This window comes from Candoia aspera, chromosome 5 (genome assembly GCF_035149785.1).
Source record: "Candoia aspera isolate rCanAsp1 chromosome 5, rCanAsp1.hap2, whole genome shotgun sequence".
Lineage (NCBI taxonomy): Eukaryota > Metazoa > Chordata > Lepidosauria > Squamata > Boidae > Candoia > Candoia aspera.
Genome location: NC_086157.1, coordinates 109,198,936 through 109,218,847, shown reverse-complemented (window position 1 = coordinate 109,218,847; position 19,912 = coordinate 109,198,936). Strand labels below are relative to the sequence as shown.

The 19,912-nt window shown below is 42.2% G+C and overlaps 1 protein-coding gene across 1 annotated transcript in view; it reads right to left on the bottom strand.

The window, feature by feature from the left end:
* Positions 1 to 3,489: 3,489 nt before the first annotated feature.
* DEUP1 (deuterosome assembly protein 1) overlaps positions 3,490 to 19,912 on the bottom strand; it is a 50,282-nt gene continuing 33,859 nt past the window's right edge. Inside the window, exons 11-12 of the mRNA XM_063305919.1 lie at positions 7,006 to 7,282; positions 3,490 to 3,921 (exon numbers count right to left, since the gene is read on the bottom strand). Coding sequence (XP_063161989.1) covers positions 3,748 to 3,921; positions 7,006 to 7,282 — 451 coding nt within the window. The 3' untranslated portion in view covers positions 3,490 to 3,747. The remainder of the gene's footprint in view (positions 3,922 to 7,005; positions 7,283 to 19,912) is intronic.

Sequence of the window (19,912 nt, the reverse complement as noted above, 5' to 3'; positions counted from 1 at the left end):
CCTGCCCTGTTTTGCCATCCCAATGCCCCATTTTTGTCTCAAGGAAATGTGGTCAGCCTACTTTGTGCAAATCTACACCAATTTCTCTCTGGAACTCTGGTCGTTAGTCTAAATTACATTGGGTTAGCCAACCCCATCATCCGACTTGGCTGAAAGTAGCTTCTGGCATCTGTCCCTTACCCGTCAAAACCCACCCATTTTATATACCAGAATGAATTTGGGATATTGAGTTTGCAAAGATGAGGACAGCAGTGATCACGAATACTATTTATACTGTGGTTTATGTTAAAAGGATTTATAGACATGCCCATGTATAAGATTTGCCTTGGCCTCTACCACCCAATGGAGTTGGGTGGCATATACGTTTAATAAATTATTGTTATTGTATTTTTATGGACTTTGCCCTTTCTAGAGTTTTGCCATGGGCTACTTTAACGTTTCTCTTCTGCGGAACTTACCAGTTCAGTTAATTTCAGCTGTCCTGCATTTTACCATATTTACTTGAAAGGAAGATATAAAATTTAAGAAAATTTCTCCTCCCCTCCAAAAGGTTGGAATAAAACACACACAAAACTCCTGTACATTATGCAGCTTCTCTGCCTTGCCGATTACCAGCTCCCGTTGAATCCAATCCAAAAGAATGTGTTAATGTGATACATTTAATCATGTTTGTGCACACACACACACACACAGACACGCACACACACAAGTAGTTAGAAGCCATACCACCCCTTCCCCCAAAGACAAGCTCAGGACGAGTGAATTATCATTAAATTAATAATCTCTTATTAAAATTATTTCTTGTAAATTAAGCGCTCCCTTTATAAAATTGATCCTCTATCTGCATCCATACTCACAAACTGTTCTTTAACAGACTAACTGCTCTCTCAGGCACTCATATACACGTAAGTATAGAAACAAAGGCAGTTGGTGGAAACTCGGCCTCAGCAAATATAAACTTTTGCAGCACACAGGCTGGAATCCAAAACGTTATTTAAAAAGATAGTAAGTAACTAGCTTAACTAGGTCTACATTGATTTTATTTGGCATTCTGTGTGTTCTTGTTACCTTTCATTCTTTTCCTTTTGAGATAAACTCCTTTTTCTATCTATAGATTCGGTTTCTTTGGTTTTATAAATAAATTGAGTATCTTCCCCATATGCAGGACTACACACTTACATAGCCACCTCTTGCATTTTAGGATTGGCACACCTTGTTCTGTTCTGTAATTCTGGCTTTGAGCAGAGAGACCCTGGATTTTGGTACTGGGTAGGGGTTGGACTAGATGATCTCCAAGGTACTTTCACACCCTTACATTCTATGATTCAAAGCGCCAGAGGTTCCTGCAGGATCTGAAGCTTTGCTCAAAGTGATAAAAGCAGCCTCTTGCTATTGCAATGAGAGCTCTGTCCCTTTCATATGGGCATGTGATGCCATTTATTTATCTGATTCCAGAGCGACCCCGGGCGGCTGTGCATACAAAAGTCTCAAATTGCTTTTGGCCCCCCATTGACCCCCCTCCCCTGCAGACCCCTCTTCAAAGCACCTCCCTTTCTCTTCCCAGAAATGAACTGAGAGAAGTCCTAGATATAAGGATGAAGACTCCCCAACTAGACTGATTATCTTTTACTGGGGAACCCTGGAAAGGGTCTGCCTGGAAAGTTTCAAATCACCCCCCCTCCCAGTTTGTGACACTCCCCTAAAACTATTAAAAACATGTCCCTGACTGCTGAGAGGTTGCCCACCTCCTGGTGCTGCAGGTGCAGTTGGGTTGCAGAGGGCCCTTTGAGTAGGAGCCATCTGTAGGCACAAGACTTGGGAGGGGGTCAGAAGGTCAAGCCACCTCTTTCTGTACACACAGACTTCTCCAGATGTTTCAGTCAACCTGAGTGGCTCCATCCTGCGGCCTCTCAGTAGGGTTAGCTTCCTATTTGAGGACTGAGAAAGGAGTGCTTGGCTGGGCCATCTCATAGAATCATAGACTCATAGGGTTGGAAGGGACCTGGAGATCTTCCAGTCCAACACCCTGCCCAGTACAGGAATCCTCATACCCTTCTGGACCGGTGGCTGTCCAGTCTTTTTTTGAAAACCTCAAACGATGGAGCACCCACAACTCTAGGAGGCAGGCTGTTCCACTGCTTAATAACTGTCCCAGTCAAGAAATTCCTCCTTGGTTCAAGTTTGGATCTTTCCCTGTTAAGCTTCCACCCACTGGTTCTTGCCCTACCCTTGGGTGCTGGGAGAAGAAATCTACATTCTTTGCCCTGTGACATCCCTTCACGTATCAAAAGACGACTATCATGTCTCCCCTTAGCCTTCTCTTCTTTAAGCTAAACATATCAAGTTCCTTTAACCACTCTTTGTAGGATTTAGCCTCCTCTCTCCATGGATTCCAGCTGGCTTAAATGGCAGTAGCAGGTAGCATTTCCATGCATCATCCTGTGACTGAGGGTAGCTACTGTTGCAGCTTTCTACAAAACTTCTGGAGGAACACCATGTTGATTTATTGTGAGAATCTGGACGAGGTGGACGAGGTCCAGTTGACTCTCCCTGTTTGCCATGCTATGCCATAAAATAATAATAATAATAATAATAATAATAATAATAATAATAAGTAATTAATGATTAAAAAATGGGAGCAGAGAAGTCACTAATGGGAGTCCTGGCAGATACAGAAGGATGTTCAAGTGCTGATGTAGGACTTGGCCCATATTTCTCAGTTGTGTCCTGCATTTGAAAAGGTCCTTCTTAGAGTCCAATTTGCATTTTCATTCCTGAGATCAGAGCTAGTGGGGATGGTGGTACCTTTACTTCCCTACTTGTTATTGTCACACTGGCTCTCCCCTCCTTTCCTCCCTTCTCATTGCATGCAGTCCATATTCCTGAGTATCTGCAAGGTTCGTTCATTCATTCATTCATTCTATTCATATGGCCACCCAACTCACCCAAGGTGAGCAATTATTTGTGGGTACAGGCAATACAGATCTAGAAAAGATATTTTAAAACATTTATTAAAGCACCCCTTAATGAACCAAGTAGAATTTCATATTTTCTACCTCCTGCCCTGAAGGAGGTAATTGATTTGAAAGGTCTGTGACTTGTCTGAAAGAGCAGAAACACAGAACCAGCCTAATAGTACTTTTTTTCTCCTCCTATTCTGTTTAGTTGGAATTCTCCAGGGCAAATTATTTTTGTATCTCAATTAAAGGAATGCTAGGGCTAATGCTACCATATCTGGGCTGCAAAAATGCAGACAATGAGTGGTTCACAGCAAAGAAATAGATTTTCTGTACTGTTTTGCCACCATCTACTGGTCATCCAGATTTATGCATTCCTAGAGGTCTGTTCCGAATCCCGGTTGTCACTCATGGCCGAAATTCTTGAAACTATGTCTTGTTTTGACGAGACACAGAACATCCGCATTAGTTTTAATTTTGTTCCCAGCATTGCAACCACTTTGGATTGGTTTATTAGAACATTTTGGATGCAACATTTCAAATAAGAGACAGAATTTGGATCGCACTGAAAATTAAAAAGTATTCATATTTAATTTCCAGATTTTCTTTTAGACCTTTCGATACACAATCTTCCAAATTCATGTTGAAATGAAATCCACAGCGGAACGATATAAAATCTCACATTACAAAAACTTCTTTGAATAAAGGTTTTTTTTTTTTTAAATGGTAGCTGATGATTAGTGCAGCGATTGTCTGTACAATTTAAGGTTTTTTTGTTTTTTTTTAAGGCTCATCTGGGGTGGCTTTGCTTGAGAGTGGTGTAGATCTTTAAGGTGTTCTCTGACTGCCTTTGCAGTTCTTCAATGTGAGAGTTTAGAACCTGTTCAAAGTCTTTTGCTCGCCTCTCTTCCTCCTGTCGGAATTTCTCTGCTGCAGCGGCCGGAAACGAAGTCTCTGGGGAAGGCTGAACGACACAAAGGATTGGCACAGTGAAGACAGGTATAATTAGGCAGCTTTTCTTGTTTGCCCAGGGCCACTGCTGCAACTATGCCTGGTGATATATGGTTTATATCTCACAGACATTCAATTTTTACAGAGATCCTGTTGTGCCCTACACCCTCTCCAATGATATTATGAGGTTCTAAATCTGGGTTGCACACATCCAGAGGACCTCCTGATGCCAGCAACGTGTACAAAGTATCCTGTCATCTCTCTGCTGCCATCTAGTGATTGTTAGAAGTCTAGCATCCCAAATATGATAGGCTTAATATTATATTCTGTTGAAGTAGCTCCAGAAAGAGTCTGCATGATGGAAAGGGAAGCGTGCTCACATAAATAGCTCTCCTCTATTCTTCTAACTGCATCCTGCTGCAATGTATTCATTTATTTATTTAGGCCACATGAAGTCAATAGTACGTTAATCAGGAATGTGCATGAAAACCTGAAATACCAAGATAATTATTGCTATTATAACTGATTAGTTTTGCAGCCTTGAATGTAAATGTTGCTCCACCTGATCACCTGATCGCAATATTAAACTTTACTTCAGATGGGGACCCTCCTTGTGGGTCAATTGCTCACTCCAAGTCAGGTCCACATTGGAGTATTATTGTCCTTGGATCTGAAGAAGCATATCGAAAAGTGTTTGACTGCATCCATATGAAAATGCAAATGCGTCAGCATTTTTATATTACTGAAGCTTGATGCAAGTTTTAATCTCTGAGACTTGGTTCACATTATTTTTATTTTGACAAAGACTATATCCAGTGCTGCTTGAGTTAGCAATCCTATCTGGGGGTAAGCATCATTCTCAGCCTACTATACTGTTATTTATTTACTAACTGACTCCATCCAAGTGGGGTTCTTGCATATCTATTTTCTCACTTTTTTAGTGCAGTTAATTCTCACGTGCATGAATGAGCTATTACAAATTAATCGGCAGATATAATTTTTATATTACTTTGGGTATTATCAGCAATGTGACATTTTTCAGCACAGCAAATTGGATGATTCCTGGAGAATCATCCAATGCTCAAGCAAAGAAAATTCTGTAGAATTGTGAGACTTCCACAATGCCAAAAGGATACAAACCTCAATCTGAAATTGGATAGGTAGAGTAGAATATTTAAATACCTTTTTAAAAAGGCAATGGAATTTTTTTAATTCTACAGAAGTCTTTAAATTTAGGCTGATTGCAGATTTAAGGTTTTTTTCCCTTTTAACTGACTATCCATTTGACTTAGTTGATTGCTGATATTTTGTAAGCAGAGCAAAGCTGTCATGAGTACTGATGGTGAGCAGGAGGGGGCCTCTATCCAGGGGGGAAAACGCATGCGTAGTACTGAGGAGTGAAGCAGCCATTCAAAGAGACACAGATCAGACCCGCCTTGACTTTTGGGGTTTATCTGTCTGGGTTTTCCCACGCTTCTTCAGTTTGTTAGGATTCTGTTTAATGTAGCAGTAATAAACACTAGAGACCTACTCCTTGTCTCAGCGTGATTTCTGACTGTTAGGACAAAAGCAACCTAATTCCAGCATGCATTTGTCCCTTAGTTTATTTGATTTTATGAGTGCCTATGAAGGGATGCGGTGGCGCTGCGGGTTAAACCGCTGAGCTGCCGATTGGAAGGTCGGCGGTTCGAAACCGCGCGGCGGGGTGAGCTCCCGCTGCTAGTCCCAGCTCCTGCTCACCTAGCAGTTTGAAAACATGCAAATGTGAGTAGATCAATAGGTACCGCTTCGGCGGGAAGGTAACGGCGTTCCGTGTCGTCATGCTGGCCACATGACCCGGAAGTGTCTATGGACAACGCCGGCTCTAAGGCTTAGAAACGGAGATGAGCACCACCCCCTAGAGTCGGACACGACTGGACTTTACGTCAAGGGAAACCTTTACCTTTACCTATGATGCTGATTGTTCATTTTTAAAAAAATGTTCTATTTTATTTTTGTATACTGTTTATTTTATTTGCTTAACCTTGTTGCAACTTGCCCAGAGTCCTGTAGGAATTGGGTGGACTATAAATATTGTGAAATTAAAAAAAAGTTACTGAAACAAAAAGTCTCTTGCTTTGATAATACTAGAAGGCAGCACCCTGAAATACTAGGATGTAGTGCTTGTGTTCATCCTCTTCCTCTTTTTAATCTGTATTATTTGTTTAGCCCACAATTCAAAGGGGCAGCTAGAACTGGAGATCCACCATGCAATAGTGATCTGCTGTTGCAACAGGTGTCAGGAGTAGGTTACCCTGAACTTGATTTATCACTTTGATAGAGGAGGGGAGTAGAAGGAGTATAAATTGGTATATCCAAATTTGTGCAAGTATAATATTGCTCATATAGCAGGGCAGAATTTTCCCTACCAAATTTTCTTCATGACACATTCCAACTCAGAAATGGATTTTCAGAAAATACAGAATCTACAGAGCAGAAGGGGGTTAGATTTTTTCCCCTCATAAACAGCCTCCTTTTGGGAGGATTTTTGGATGCAGCTCAATACTTCACTTAGCAGTGTATGTGAATTATTATAGACAAATCACTTGGAGCAAGGATAGGCAATGTAATGTTTCTGAGCATTAATGTGTTCACACATAGTTCTCTTGGTGTGAACCAGTTCCCTGCTAACCCAGACATGAAGGTTTTAAATAAATAGATGTGCAGCTAGCATGGTAGAAGCATAGCAGACTCCATAGAGGACTTCTTATAAAATAGAAAGGGTGAGCTGAATATTGTGTTTGGAAGTGTGTGAACCTTCCTAGAAAAACAAATGACAAACAAAAAAACCCCCGAGACGCTGGGGATGAAGAACATTTTGGGGAGCGCAAGTAGATAGAGGAAGCAATGCCATCAATTTGCATGTTGCTAAAGGGACCTAGTGGGACTGAGCTGTCATTTGTGAATATACAAGTTCCTCATAGCTGTCATTTTGTGGGCGGACCCACAACATGCTGTTAAAAGTTTCAGCTGTGCCCACTAGTTGAAAAAGATTGTCATCCCTTGGCTCACTGGGTGAATTTTGATCACCCTCTTATAAAGCAAACCAATAAATTACCATCTGACTTTCTTCCACAATGTAGACACGGTTCAGCAATGTATCAGACTTATTCCTTTCAGGAAAGGAAGTGCTGTAAAATGGTGGGAGTGCCTCCAGCGGGGATGGAGATCTACTGTCAGCTATAGGTTCACGATGTCTGCTTGATCTTTGAGGAGGTAAAGTGCTGTTGCTTTCAAGAGTAATAATGTCCTGTTGGCCATGCCACACAGGAACTTGTGTTCGGTAGAGTCCAAAATGGTCACAGATTGCAGACTGGGCTGAATTCTTCACAGGCCTAAAAAAGCAAAATGTTTACAAGGTTATGGGGACCAGTGAGGGCCTCAAAATGTTGCTAACAAGCAAAATAACTTTGTACTAAACAGTCCATCCAGCTTTGTTTTATGGAATGCCAGGTAATGTCCATGGGGCAGAAGAAAACATTCAACTGTCCACACTCCAACATACTAATTTCAACATACTAAAGATATTAAATATACACTTGAATGGAAGGTTGTTCAGAAAGTCCAGCTGAACAACACTTACATGAACAAAGTCATCCCACCGGCTGATGTAACTCAGTATTGTCATAGGAAGTGGTCTTCCATACGCTTTGAGATCTCAGATCCTTTTAAGTTTGGGCTCTGTCTGTGCTACATAACTGGCATTTTCTAATATTGCTAGGGGGAACATTTGAAGCAAATAGTTTCTGTTTATCACAATGAAGAATTACTGCATTTTGCTATCCATCTTGGCATTATGACAGTGAATGAAACAATGTGTTTAAACAATGCATACATCCTTTGGCTCATTTTTGAGAAGTTGGCTGAAATACTGATCGAATTAATACATGATGAAATGCCCAACAGAATTAACTTGATACAACCTCCTCAGGGTCACTTGTATGAGTACATGTGTGGATTAGAACTCTGTGAAAGCAGAGACATGTCTGTTAGGAAGACCTGGCGTTTGATAATCAGGCTGTCACTTTTATTGGACCAGAGGCTTACTTGCAGCCCACCAACTCAAACACACAGAGCCCCATTTGGTAACCCACCACCATTCCATCAGATGTCCTATGGTTTGGCTTGCCAGAGACTTCACAACGCCCTGCACTGCTGAGAGCTTTAGAGATAGCCATGCATTGTTACTGACTACACACACTTGGTGAAGAGATGATACTGATCTGATAGGAATCTCTCCAAAACATTTAAAGAGTGTGTAAACATGTCAAAAGTTTTTTTTTAAAAAAAAAACATATTTAAAGATGGTTGCTTGATGATCCTTATAAGATTGGTCTGTTTCACTTTTGAACAGAAGCAAAAATTGAGAAAGAAATTCATTAACAATCTAGCAAACATCAAGCCCATTTTAGTTGGCAAGCTCAGGAAGAGGTCGCAGATGATTACAGAGAGAATTATCAATGTTGGCAGGGTGAACTGGTTTTTTGCTGGCCTGCTCTGCCAATAACTTGCAATGCAATTTTTGTTTTCTCTTGCTTTATAGGATCTTCCCATGTGAGCGGGCACTTCCTTGTTCATTTTGTATGGAAGGCTGATCATCTTATTGACACTGAACAGAAAAAAGAAGAAGCAGGTTGTAGGTGAGAATTCTGAGTAAAAGGAATATAGGGGTTGGATATTTTAACACAAATATTGCCTTCCCATGGACCCAAATGTACTAAAACCTCTTCTATGCTATTTGCTTATGGTTTTTTTTTAAGTGTGCACATTTCACACCTTGGTGGATTTGGGGATGGTACAGCTCCTCTATCTAAAAGATGTGATGTAATAAAAGAAGAACCCTACTGGGTTGGATCAGTAGATCTGGTTTCTTTATTTCATAAAATCATAGAATTATAGAATGGGAAGAGACTCCCAGTTCATCTAGTCCAGCCCTCTGCAATATGCAGGAAAACTAAGTAAACTATCCAGGAGAGGTGTCTGTCCAACCTAGTCTTTAAAATCTCCAGAGATAGCCCACGATCTTTGTAGGCAGGATGTTCAACGCTTGTACAGATCTGTCAGGGGGTTCTTCCTTCTATTTCAGTGAAATCTGGATAGCTGCAACTTCATACCCATGTTTTCCTTTTATCCCATTAAAATTACAGTTGGGTAACAACTTTTGTCAATCTCAAAGGGCTACCTCAAGATTTTTAGAGATCACATGCTGCCAGGGGGGCTTAGATAAGGAACTTTTCTCTTAAATACAAGGTTTATATTGAATGATTCTAGGCTAAGGCTCCCAGTTCAAAGCTGTTAAACTCTAAAAGCTAGTGGTCTAGTGGTTAAGGCAATGGGCTAGAAACCAGGAGACCAAGAGTTCTAGTCCCGCCTCAGGCATAAAAGGCAGCTGGGTGACCTTGGGCCAGTCCCTCTCTCTCAGCCCAAGAGCCAATCAGGCGTGGTAGGAGAGTTCTAGTCCCGCCTTAGGCATGAAAGCCGGCTGGGTGACCTTGGGCCAGTCCCTCTCTCTTAGCCCAAGAGCCAATCAGGCGTGGTAGGAGAGTTCTAGTCCCGCCTTAGGCATGAAAGCCGGCTGGGTGACCTTGGGCCAGTCCCTCTCTCTTAGCCCAAGAGCCAATCAGGCGTGGTAGGAGAGTTCTAGTCCCGCCTTAGGCATGAAAGCCGGCTGGGTGACCTTGGGCCAGTCCCTCTCTCTTAGCCCAAGAGCCAATCAGGCGTGGTAGGAGAGTTCTAGTCCCGCCTTAGGCATGAAAGCCGGCTGGGTGACCTTGGGCCAGTCCCTCTCTCTTAGCCCAAGAGCCAATCAGGCGTGGTAGGAGAGTTCTAGTCCCGCCTTAGGCATGAAAGCCAGCTGGGTGATCTTGGGCCAGTCCCTCTCTCTCAGCCCAAGAGCCAATCAGGCGTGGTAGGAGAGTTCTAGTCCCACCTTAGGCATGAAAGCCGGCTGGGTGATCTTGGGCCAGTCCCTCTCTCTCAGCCCAAGAGCCAATCAGGCATGGTAGGAGAGTTCTAGTCCTGCCTCAGGCGTAAAAGGCAGCTGGGTGACCTTGGGCCAGTCCCTCTCTCTCAGCCCAAGAGCCAATCAGGCGTGGTAGGAGAGTTCTAGTCCTGCCTCAGGCGTAAAAGGCAGCTGGGTGACCTTGGGCCAGTCCCTCTCTCTCAGCCCCAACTCACCTCACAGGGTTGTTGTTGTGGGGAAAATAGGAGGAGGAAGGGGTATTAGGTATGTTCCCTGCCTTGAGTTATTTATAAAAATAATAAAGGCGGGATAAAAATTAAAAAGTAAGCACGCAAGCAAGCAAGTAAATAAATAATTAAAAGCACACTAAGAGCAGGATATACCTAGAGCTGTTCCTGTATTTCTTTGCTGCTATCTACTGGGCATCCTGCGTTGGCAACCTAGATAGTCCTATTTTAGCTAACTGCTCTTAACAGAGCTGTCTTCCACTGATTTGTCTGTTGAAAAAGGCTATATCAGCTGGCTGGACCCTGCCACACTGATCTGCTGGGAATTCTGGTATTTGAAATATTTCATTATGTCCAGAAGATACTTATGCCCATAAAATCCATTAATTAGTTGTATTATGTGAAGTTCTTTTGTGCATCTGCCCTGAATCTACTGCAAATCAATTTAACCTGGTAAGAAGAAATTTCCAACAAACCAGCTATCCATCTCATAATGTATCTTTCATGGAAAGTATACGCCAGCTGTTCTCAGCCCAATGTCCTCCAGATGTGGAAGGACTACAGTGCCCCAAATTCTTCTGTCAGCTGGGAATGTTAGATGTCATATTCCCAGTACATATGGAGGATGTACAACTTGAGCATAGCTGATATTCTTCCTAAAGTTTCACTAGACTCTCGAAGGAATCCATGACACAAAAAGGTTAAGAACCCCTGCTCCAAATTTTAACTATCTGTAATACAGATAAGACAAGGAAAATTACTTCTATTCATTTGTTTTTGTTTTTCCCCCCACTGGGCAAACCTTATCAAGAAGAGAGACTATAAATAGCAGAAACACATTAGCATGGCATCTGGAAATTGCCAATAACCTACCCCCAGCTTTTGAAAAGCCCAACACATTTTTAAAATTTTTGCAATCCCAAACATATCCATTGCCATTCCTTGCTTGGCATAATTGCCATGGTAACAGAACAGCAAATTAAAATAGAAAAAACAGGATTTACATTCATCATAAAATAAACTATGCCCTAGAGTTAAAATAAACTAGCAACAATTGTTTGGTTCACCTGCTTCTGTTTGATTTTTGATAATTTAACAGTAGCTTGGGGGGGGGGCGAAATTGTGAATTGTTTACAAAATTTAAAAAATCAAAAGCCAAAGTCAAAGCCAAAGCCAGAACCAGAGATGTACTTGATTTCCAGGGTTTCAAGGGTTACGGTTGCCAAATGTGAGCTGCAAAATTCTGGACGACCACCAGACAAGATCAAAGAGTTTCCTTCTGAATGTAGGAAGACAGAAGACAATGGTGTGAGTTGATGTGATGGACTTCAGTAATGTTGCTGGTTCTCAGGAAGGAGGGAGCACATTCCAAGGAGGGGAGCAAGATAAGAGAAAACACAGTCCAGAGGTGGAATGTGGGAAGAATAAGAGGTTCAGAATAGGCCCACCCCAGAGCCTTACCAGGTTATTTCCCCTTAAGTTAGGTAGAGTAGCTTTAGTCTGGCAAGATTCTGTCTATACGGTGTTAGCAAATAAAGAACTGAAGTTTGGCTGGATTGATTCGTCGTCGTTCTTGGTCTGGGCCTGCTAGTTAATATATACCTTAAATCTTGCATCTCTTTACCCCTCCCCCCTCCCAGTGAGCTCACTGTTACTGTTAATTGGTGGGGGGGATAAGATGGGGGGGGGGTTAAGCCTTGCAAATAAGGGGAAGCTGCCGCACCATATAAGCTGAGGCAAACCATCACTGGGGCCAACCCAGAGAGAAGAACCCAGAACTGGGAGGCTGCACAAGCCAACTGGAAGTGCAAATGCCTTTGTTTGCCATATACAGTGGAAATATGACAATAAACGTTTGGGAGGTCAATGGTTGTGAAACACTGATTATTGTGAGAAGAACAAAATGGAAGCCAGAGGCACTATTTAAAGTTTCATTCTTGTGAATTATTTAAACCTTGAAGTGCACAATGGGCTGGAGCCCCCATGCTATTTAAAATACTGTGTGTAAATGTCCCAGCCCTAGTATCTAGTATCATATCATTGGGGAAAGCTGGGTGGATGGGTGGGCAGGGAGCAATGAAAGATGCTTTGGTGAATGCTCTGAAGTCCAAACATCCATTCTTGATGATGCAAAGCACTGGCTGGTCTGTTGGGATTGTTACCATGCACTGAGATACCAGGCAAAGAGGTTCCCAGAGCGCAAGACCATTGGATGCTTTGAGCTACAGACATCCTCAGGGCTGCTGTTCCACTCTCTGGTGGGGCTAGTTGTAAGATCTAGTTGCAAAGGGACATGATCTGTGCAGAGTGTACTGTTCCTGGGACTGAAGATGCAGTTGTGATTGAAGAGCTTTCCAGTCATAAGGGGGCTGGAACCATGGCCTGCATCAAGAGCCCAATGAGGAGAAGAGCTGGAGGTCAGTTCTGAAAAAAAATCATTTTTTCCCCCAAGTTTTCAATTTTTTTCAACTTTTCAATTTTTTGCATTGGTCTCACAACTGAAGAGACCTTCTGTCCAAAGGCTTCCTGGGTGAGACTCAAACTGTAGACACATCTACTTGTAGAATGAGATGTGGTCATTAACACATCTGAACATTGCTTTCATGCAAAACTGTCATATATAATGTACTGTTTTTATTCATATTTTGCACTGGTATATTACATACTATTGCCCTAACTGTATATTCCTTAGACTCAGACTGAAGCAGTATATAAATCCTGTAAATAAACAAAGCCCCCTGAATTCAGAGGCAATCCTGAGTAGGCAACTACAGCTATTGCACTGCAAATGGCAGCTATCCTGTTATCATGTAAATTATCTTATGTTATTTAAACAAGATCCCATTCTCTGCAATATTTATTTCGAGAAAGTGGTCGAAAATGATGTTTCAACACTGCTTATCGCTGTTAAATGTTATATAATTCAGTATGTGACTGCAGAGGAGGAGGAAGAGGAGGAGTTGCCAACAATAGTTACAAATTGTTTTTCGACTATGTATGGATTATCTTTACGTTTTGTACTCTCTTCCCTTCGCATTTAAATTCCAGTGACACGCCTTCGTTTGGTACTGCTTGAAATGATGCAATTTTTCATACTGTACCAGCACTGAAATACTTTTAATGAAACTTCTCAAAATTGCAACTGGCATAAGAGAAAGAGCTGAGATGGAAGATGTAATTCAGACTGCTTATTAAAATAATTTCCTACTGAGCCGTTTACATCACACACTGGTTGCTCTCCCTCCCCTTACCTTTTTATTACATAGTATTAACACATTCTATACGGCTTTTAAAATTAATAATGGGAGGAAAACCAGGGTGGCCTGCTAGGAAGGCTTTACAATATGATATTATCCCACAAAAGAAAGATTTTTCCAAGGTTTAGAAAAGCATAAAAAAATTTGATTTCAGTATTTTTTAAAAGAACTCTCCTTAATGAGCCTCTGTGAGTCAAAGGCAATTTTGAGCTTTGGCAAAAAGGAAAAAAAATGTAATGGAGATGGGAAAATTGATGCTGGATGTTTTGTACTTTCCCAACTCCTGAAAAGAAGAAAGTGAAAGGAAGAGAATAGCATAGCAGGGTAGGCAGGTTTTTAACCAAGAAACAGCCTGGGGTAAAACCATGGCATGGGGGCTCCGGCCCAACCAGCCCCTAGCTTTGTGCATCAGGGTATTGCCAGAGAAGGACACACGACGTTTTAGGCCAGTTTCAAGGCCAGCCCAAAAACGGTGTCGAGTCAGTGTAATCCAAACTCCAGTTCTTTAATGCTTTCACCGTACAGACAGGATCTTGCCAGACTAAAGCTACTCTAACTGACTTAAGGGTCAAAAACCTGGGAGACTCTAGGGCGGAGCTACCGTGAACCTTTTAACTTTCCCAGAAACAGTCTCTGGACTGTGAATCCTCTTATCTGCCTGGAACGCGCTCCCTCCTTCTTGGGAATCAGCGGTGTGCCGAAATCCACCAAAGCCAGTGGGAATGTGGAAGACACCTAGTATAGGAAACAAAGTTCAGGAAAAACAATTTCTGCATCTTACTACTGTAAGTCTTAACTTGTACCTTTGATAACCAATCACTTCCTTGAAGACGAAGATACCCCTTGCTTTCTCTGTATACAAATGGAAGTGTGCTACTGTGAAAAGTCACCTAGGACTTTGTTGTTAAAAATTTTCACCATCAAAAAGATGGGGCATGTTAATCTACTCAGGCTTTAAATCCACTAACTGCTTGGAACATAAAAGAGATGAAAATACCCTTCACACAAGACTTTGGAAACTGCAAGGGCTATGCTGGTGTCTTTATTCAAAGTCTGGTGGATCTGGTAAAATATTAGGCTGTTAACCGAGATAGGGCCATTTTTCTTACATAGCATTAATCCTAGCTGAATGTCTAAAACAGCAATAGCAGGTGTTTAAGGATAAAAAAACAACTGAATGAAAATAAGCACAAGCTCCAATGAGTTTCATGGCAGGGTATCAGAGGGATTTCATAGCTTGCTTTGTATCTGTCATCTTCTGAAAATCTCATCTGTAAGTCCATGCCTAGAACTTAGAGCTCTGCATCCTCTCTCGTTATTAACCATTTATATTTTACTGTATGTCCTGACGAAGCAGTGAAAGTGATAACAAGAAGTGAGGTAGACGTCATGCAACTGTTGCAAAATTCACAGACTTTACAGCTGTTTGCACTCTTTCTGCTTTGGACAAAAAAACCATCGTTGGAGACAATGCCCTTTTTGCCGCTTGACAGAACTCCAGAGCTGAGCAAATCCCATCAAATCTGACTTTTCTTTCGGGCCTCAGAGACCATTATGATTGCATTGCAATCGTTCTCTGACTATCATGGAATGGCCTGTCCCCTCATTTAACACATGACAAATGGCAGCACACACAGCGTCATTGGTTTGCCCTCTGCTGTAATTGCCATAATTGCAGTGGCTTTGTCAGAGAGAACCCCTAATAAACTACAGTGACCCAAAGTGTCATTAGTGAAGTTCATTCTCTAAACTCTGCCATCAGCAGAGCAACAGGGAAGAAAAGAGGTTTGAAAGATGAAAGGTGTCCAGTGCTGACTGGGGCTCTTGTGACGATGTGCTGTCAAACAGTTGCCATAGACTGAGCCCAATTATGTCTAGCTTGTTTCCCATCCTCTCCTCTTAAGAAAGATTAAAAGCTAGCATATTCTTTTTCAAATCCGGCACACACTTCCTAAAAAGCTGGCACAGGCTTGCATGAATCACATTTCTAAATCACAACTCATTTTTAGGAGTCAAGCACAGTACCTAAAATTGAGCAAATGATTCTTACAAAGTGGGACCCACCTCTTACATCACCTCCCCACCCCCAAACCTCCCAATTTCTTTAAAGCTGGCATTCACTCTTAAAGATCCCTACTTTTAAAAATGAAAAAGTTTTTTTTTAATTGAACTGGGGATGAAGGAAGAAACAGATTACCAAACAGCTGAGAAGATATAGATAGAGATTTAAATGGAGCCTAATTAAAATAATCCAAGCAATACCTTTACTCAGAGGTAAGTTATAAATTGCCCTTTCCTTTAATCCTCACTACCCTATTAATTGTCTCAGCAGGCGGCCATACTTAGGTTTGGGCTCTAGAAGTTAAACAGGGTCAGGCCTGGATGGAACTTGGATAGGAGATCAGGAGAGATTGAGACCCACAGACTGGGAAGTTAAGAAAACCATCCCAGAAGAGCAGCTACAAATCACTTCCATGTTGTTGAGAAGAAAACTAAACAAACATATTCTTGAAGCCATCAGGAGCCAACTTTGACTTGAGGTAGGCTTCGCTTTTTATCCAATCAATCTGTTAGTGACTCAGGGGACCTGGAATGCCTGTGTGTGATATTCAGGCAGACTGACAGTGTTCTGCCTGCAACTGTGCTTCTTCCTTGCAGACCAGAAGAGGAGAAGAGAAGGAAAGACACTTCTGGATCTGTTTTGAACTATTCTGTTCTCCCCTTGAATGGTAGCACCATTACTGTAGCCCTGACTCCTTCCACTGGCTATTGCAATTCTCATGTCTTCCAGATTTCTGAGAAGTACTTTTGTCACTCTAGGATCCTCTGTGTCAATAAATTCTAGGAAATGCACTGTGGCAATCACCATTGCAAGGACATTTTTTACTAGGTTCTCTTGCTGCAAAATGCATCCATAAAGCCTTTGTTCTATATGGCTGATCTCAGGTGTGCAGTCCAGAATAGCAGAGTAATAGCTTCCTGACTTCAGATCTACTACTATAATCTTCTGTTGGACTTTTGTTGCCAGTAATGGTATGATCTCATTTTGTTAGCCCTGCGAGGTAGTCCAGACAAGAAGTACAACCAGAAGTACTAGTTCTATTTTTATTGTAAGGTTACATTAACTGAATCTTGCAAGACTGAAAGTATTTCTCCCCTCCTTTCCTGTTACTCTCTGGAAAACTAGGGAGGGTCCCTTCTGAAATGTTTCCCATGCCACCCCCTCTTCTATGAGCTGAGACATCTTTTACATGCCGGTTGTCTGGTCTGCGACTCTCCCCAAGGTCATTCCCACATACCATTATACATTTTGAACTTTTTTCCCAAAGTAGTTGTGTGTGTAGATTTCTTGGGTAGTGATTCTTTTTAGATGCTCCTGGAGTAAAGTATCAAACTCAACCATCCGCTCTACAATTTTAAGAAACTTTCAGTTGTTTGGCATGTACAGGTGATTTAAAATACCATGCAGTGCTAGATTTTGGGTAGTAAATATTCTCACAGTAGCAACAAGCCTTTCCAGAATGTTTCACCAGTAAAGAGACTCTGATGCAATCTTCTCTTGATACTCATCTCCTCTCTGTGATTTGCTACCTTCTCATGGCATGTGAGATTTGTAGCCAGAGTATCCCAGTCCTCTGTTTCTATAGAACCTAATATGTCTGGAACATTAGACTGGAAAAGTATGCAACCAAATTAGTATGTAACATTCTAGATTTTTGAGTACATAAGCCATGACCTCTCCAGTGGCCACAATTTGTAATGGAAGAACCTTGAGCGGGAGGAAGAGCCGCAAACTAGACAATAGTCAGATAAAAGAAATTTGAGTCTGAGGCAGAAATGTAATTTGAGAAAATGTCTCAGGCTTGACCCTCCCTAGTTCTCTTGAAGATAAAGAGAGGAAGGGAGAAAGCACATTTAGACTTGCAAGATTCTGTTACTGTAACCTTGTAATAAAAGTAGTATTAGCATTCATAACTTTGGTTTCCTAGTCTGGTCTACTGTGAAGGGCTGACACCATTGGGGATTTCATGCCAATGAAGTATGGGACAGAAACTTCTATTTTCCTTCTCTTTAGGGAACAGAAAGATTTTCACTTTTTGTGGCCCATGCAGTGCAAGCAAGTGCACTCGTGGGTCCACATTCCCACACCATCTAGACTTCATGTACAGTAGCAGCTGTTTCTTCTGTCTCCACTACACTTTTCTCAATTCTTCACTTTTCTGCAGGATTGGGCATGGTTACATCCACTTTAGAAGGAGATCTGGATGCTGCAGTAGGGTCACCTAGAACAGGGTTCCTCAACCTTGGCACCTCTAAGCTGTGCGGACTTCAACTCCCAGAATTCCCCAGCCAGCTTTGGAATTCTGGGAGTTGAAGTCCGCACAGCTTAGAGGTGCCAAGGTTGAGGAACCCTGACCTAGAAGATTAGTCCTCTCACCACCACTCACACACTTGCAGGGGCTGAGAAGCTGGCAACGAATATTGTTTCTGTGGGCCTGAGAGCAGCTCGTTCCTGCTTTGATAGAAAAGCTTCCTTTTTCTGAATGCTGCTCCAAGAGGGGTGTTTCCTTCTTCCGATGATGGCTGCTGTACTGTGCCTGCTGTAGTGGCTCTCAACGCTTAGCTGGAGAGGATAAATAAGCAGGTTGGTAAAAGGGCCTGGCTGAAGGAAGATGTAAGTGTTTTAAGCGGCCTAATTGGCTCCCACTGGTATCTCCTCCCTGTTCTCTTCACGAGAGTCAGAGGAGCAGCAGGTGACCATCCTTTGCCCCCTTTCATGGTGTTCTTTGCAATTATTTCTCTTATTCGCATTATACAGTATTTTTCTTTCACCCTCATTTTGTGCAGCAATCATTCTCTTGTGGGCATTTCTCTTCGTCCGCATCCTCTTTCACTTCATTGTTCTACCAAGCATCCTTTTTCATATTTCCCATTAGCATAAGTCCACATTCTTCTCTAACACAATTCTTTTCACTTCGCTCCAAGCAGCTTCCATATTCTCTTTCCTTATGGCCACTTCCACTCATTCTGTTGGAAGATTCATCTACCTCCTAGTACCTTTTTGTAAAGGCTCATATTTTCTATCCCAGCTGTCATTTCACTTTCACTCTCATTTCTTTCAGTTCTTCCCATTCAGCACCTCTCATCACCCTTGTATCCTCATGAATTCTCTCAACCTTCCATCAGAAACAAACAAATCAATCCAGCTTTTAGATTAATTCCTTTGCCATGTGTATTTGTGAAGAGGCTAATGCTTAAACCACCTATCTGAAACAGAGAACTTCTAAGCAGCTACTCACCAAACCATAACCATTACTATTCATTCTTGTGTCTCCCAATGGCCCAATCACCTTTTCTGTGGTCTCATTTGGTTCCCACCTACCATCTTCATGTTTCTTAACAGAAAAATTTCCCCCTGGATGGCTTTCATTCAGAACATTGTAAAATGTTGCACCAACCTATGAATTCTTAGTTTTATATGCATCGATTTAGATGACAGCAATTCATAATTGTTGACAAATATTTTAACTCCTTCATTTATAGTTAAACCTGTATCTTTACTTCCCTGCATGTATTCATCAACTCCACTCCAGAAGACCAGACTACCCTCATTCAGATCTATCATGTTCTTCTGTTTTCTCTCAGTTTCACAAACACACATCTTCCTACTCTACCCTAGGCTTCACATTTTTTAGTAAAAGAAGAAGGTGTGATAAGATTAACAAACTTATTTATACTCTCCCCCCATGCAAAAATTCTGCTAAAGGTCAGGACAGTACAGGTAGTCCTTGGGTTACAACAGCAATTGGGACCGGGATCGTGGTTGCTAAGCAATGCAGTCCTAAAGTGTGATATCATGTGACTGCATTGGTTAGTGATGGCAATCCCTGACAGTCCTGGGTGCCATTGTAACTGCAAGACTCGCGGGCCGTTAAGTGGGAAGAGGCGGGAGTCCCAAGTAAGGAGTGCAGGGTTGCCACGGGGAGGTGGGAGGGCCTGGGAGGACTGACACAGGCCACGTGTGAATCATGGGAGGCCAGGGGAGGGCTTGGGAGGGCTGGCATGGGCCACGTGTGGGCAGGGAGCGTGCTGCAGGTGGGAGAAAACGGGGGACTTACCAGAGTGACTTGCAACCTTCCCTGCTGGCTTCCCCACTGAGTTCCCCACATGCCCCCAATCGCAATCACGTGACCGCAGGGGTGCTGCGATGGCTGGAACTTCGAGGACTGGTCATACGTCCACTTTTTCAGTGCCACCGTAACTCTGAATGGTTGCTGAATGAAGGGATATAAGCCGAGGAATGCCTGTAGCACTTTTTGGTCCATGTGCCTCAAGTGCAGCCAAAGCCCAGCTTTACCCCAACATGCTTATGCTATTCAACGCAAGTGAAGTTCTCCAATATAGAGATTGCCACGCAAACCTGCACTCTGTTGCCTGCATCCCACCCACTAGAAGGTACATGCAAAATACACTCTTTGGAAGTATAATAAAAGGCATTCTACAAATTGCAGAGGATTC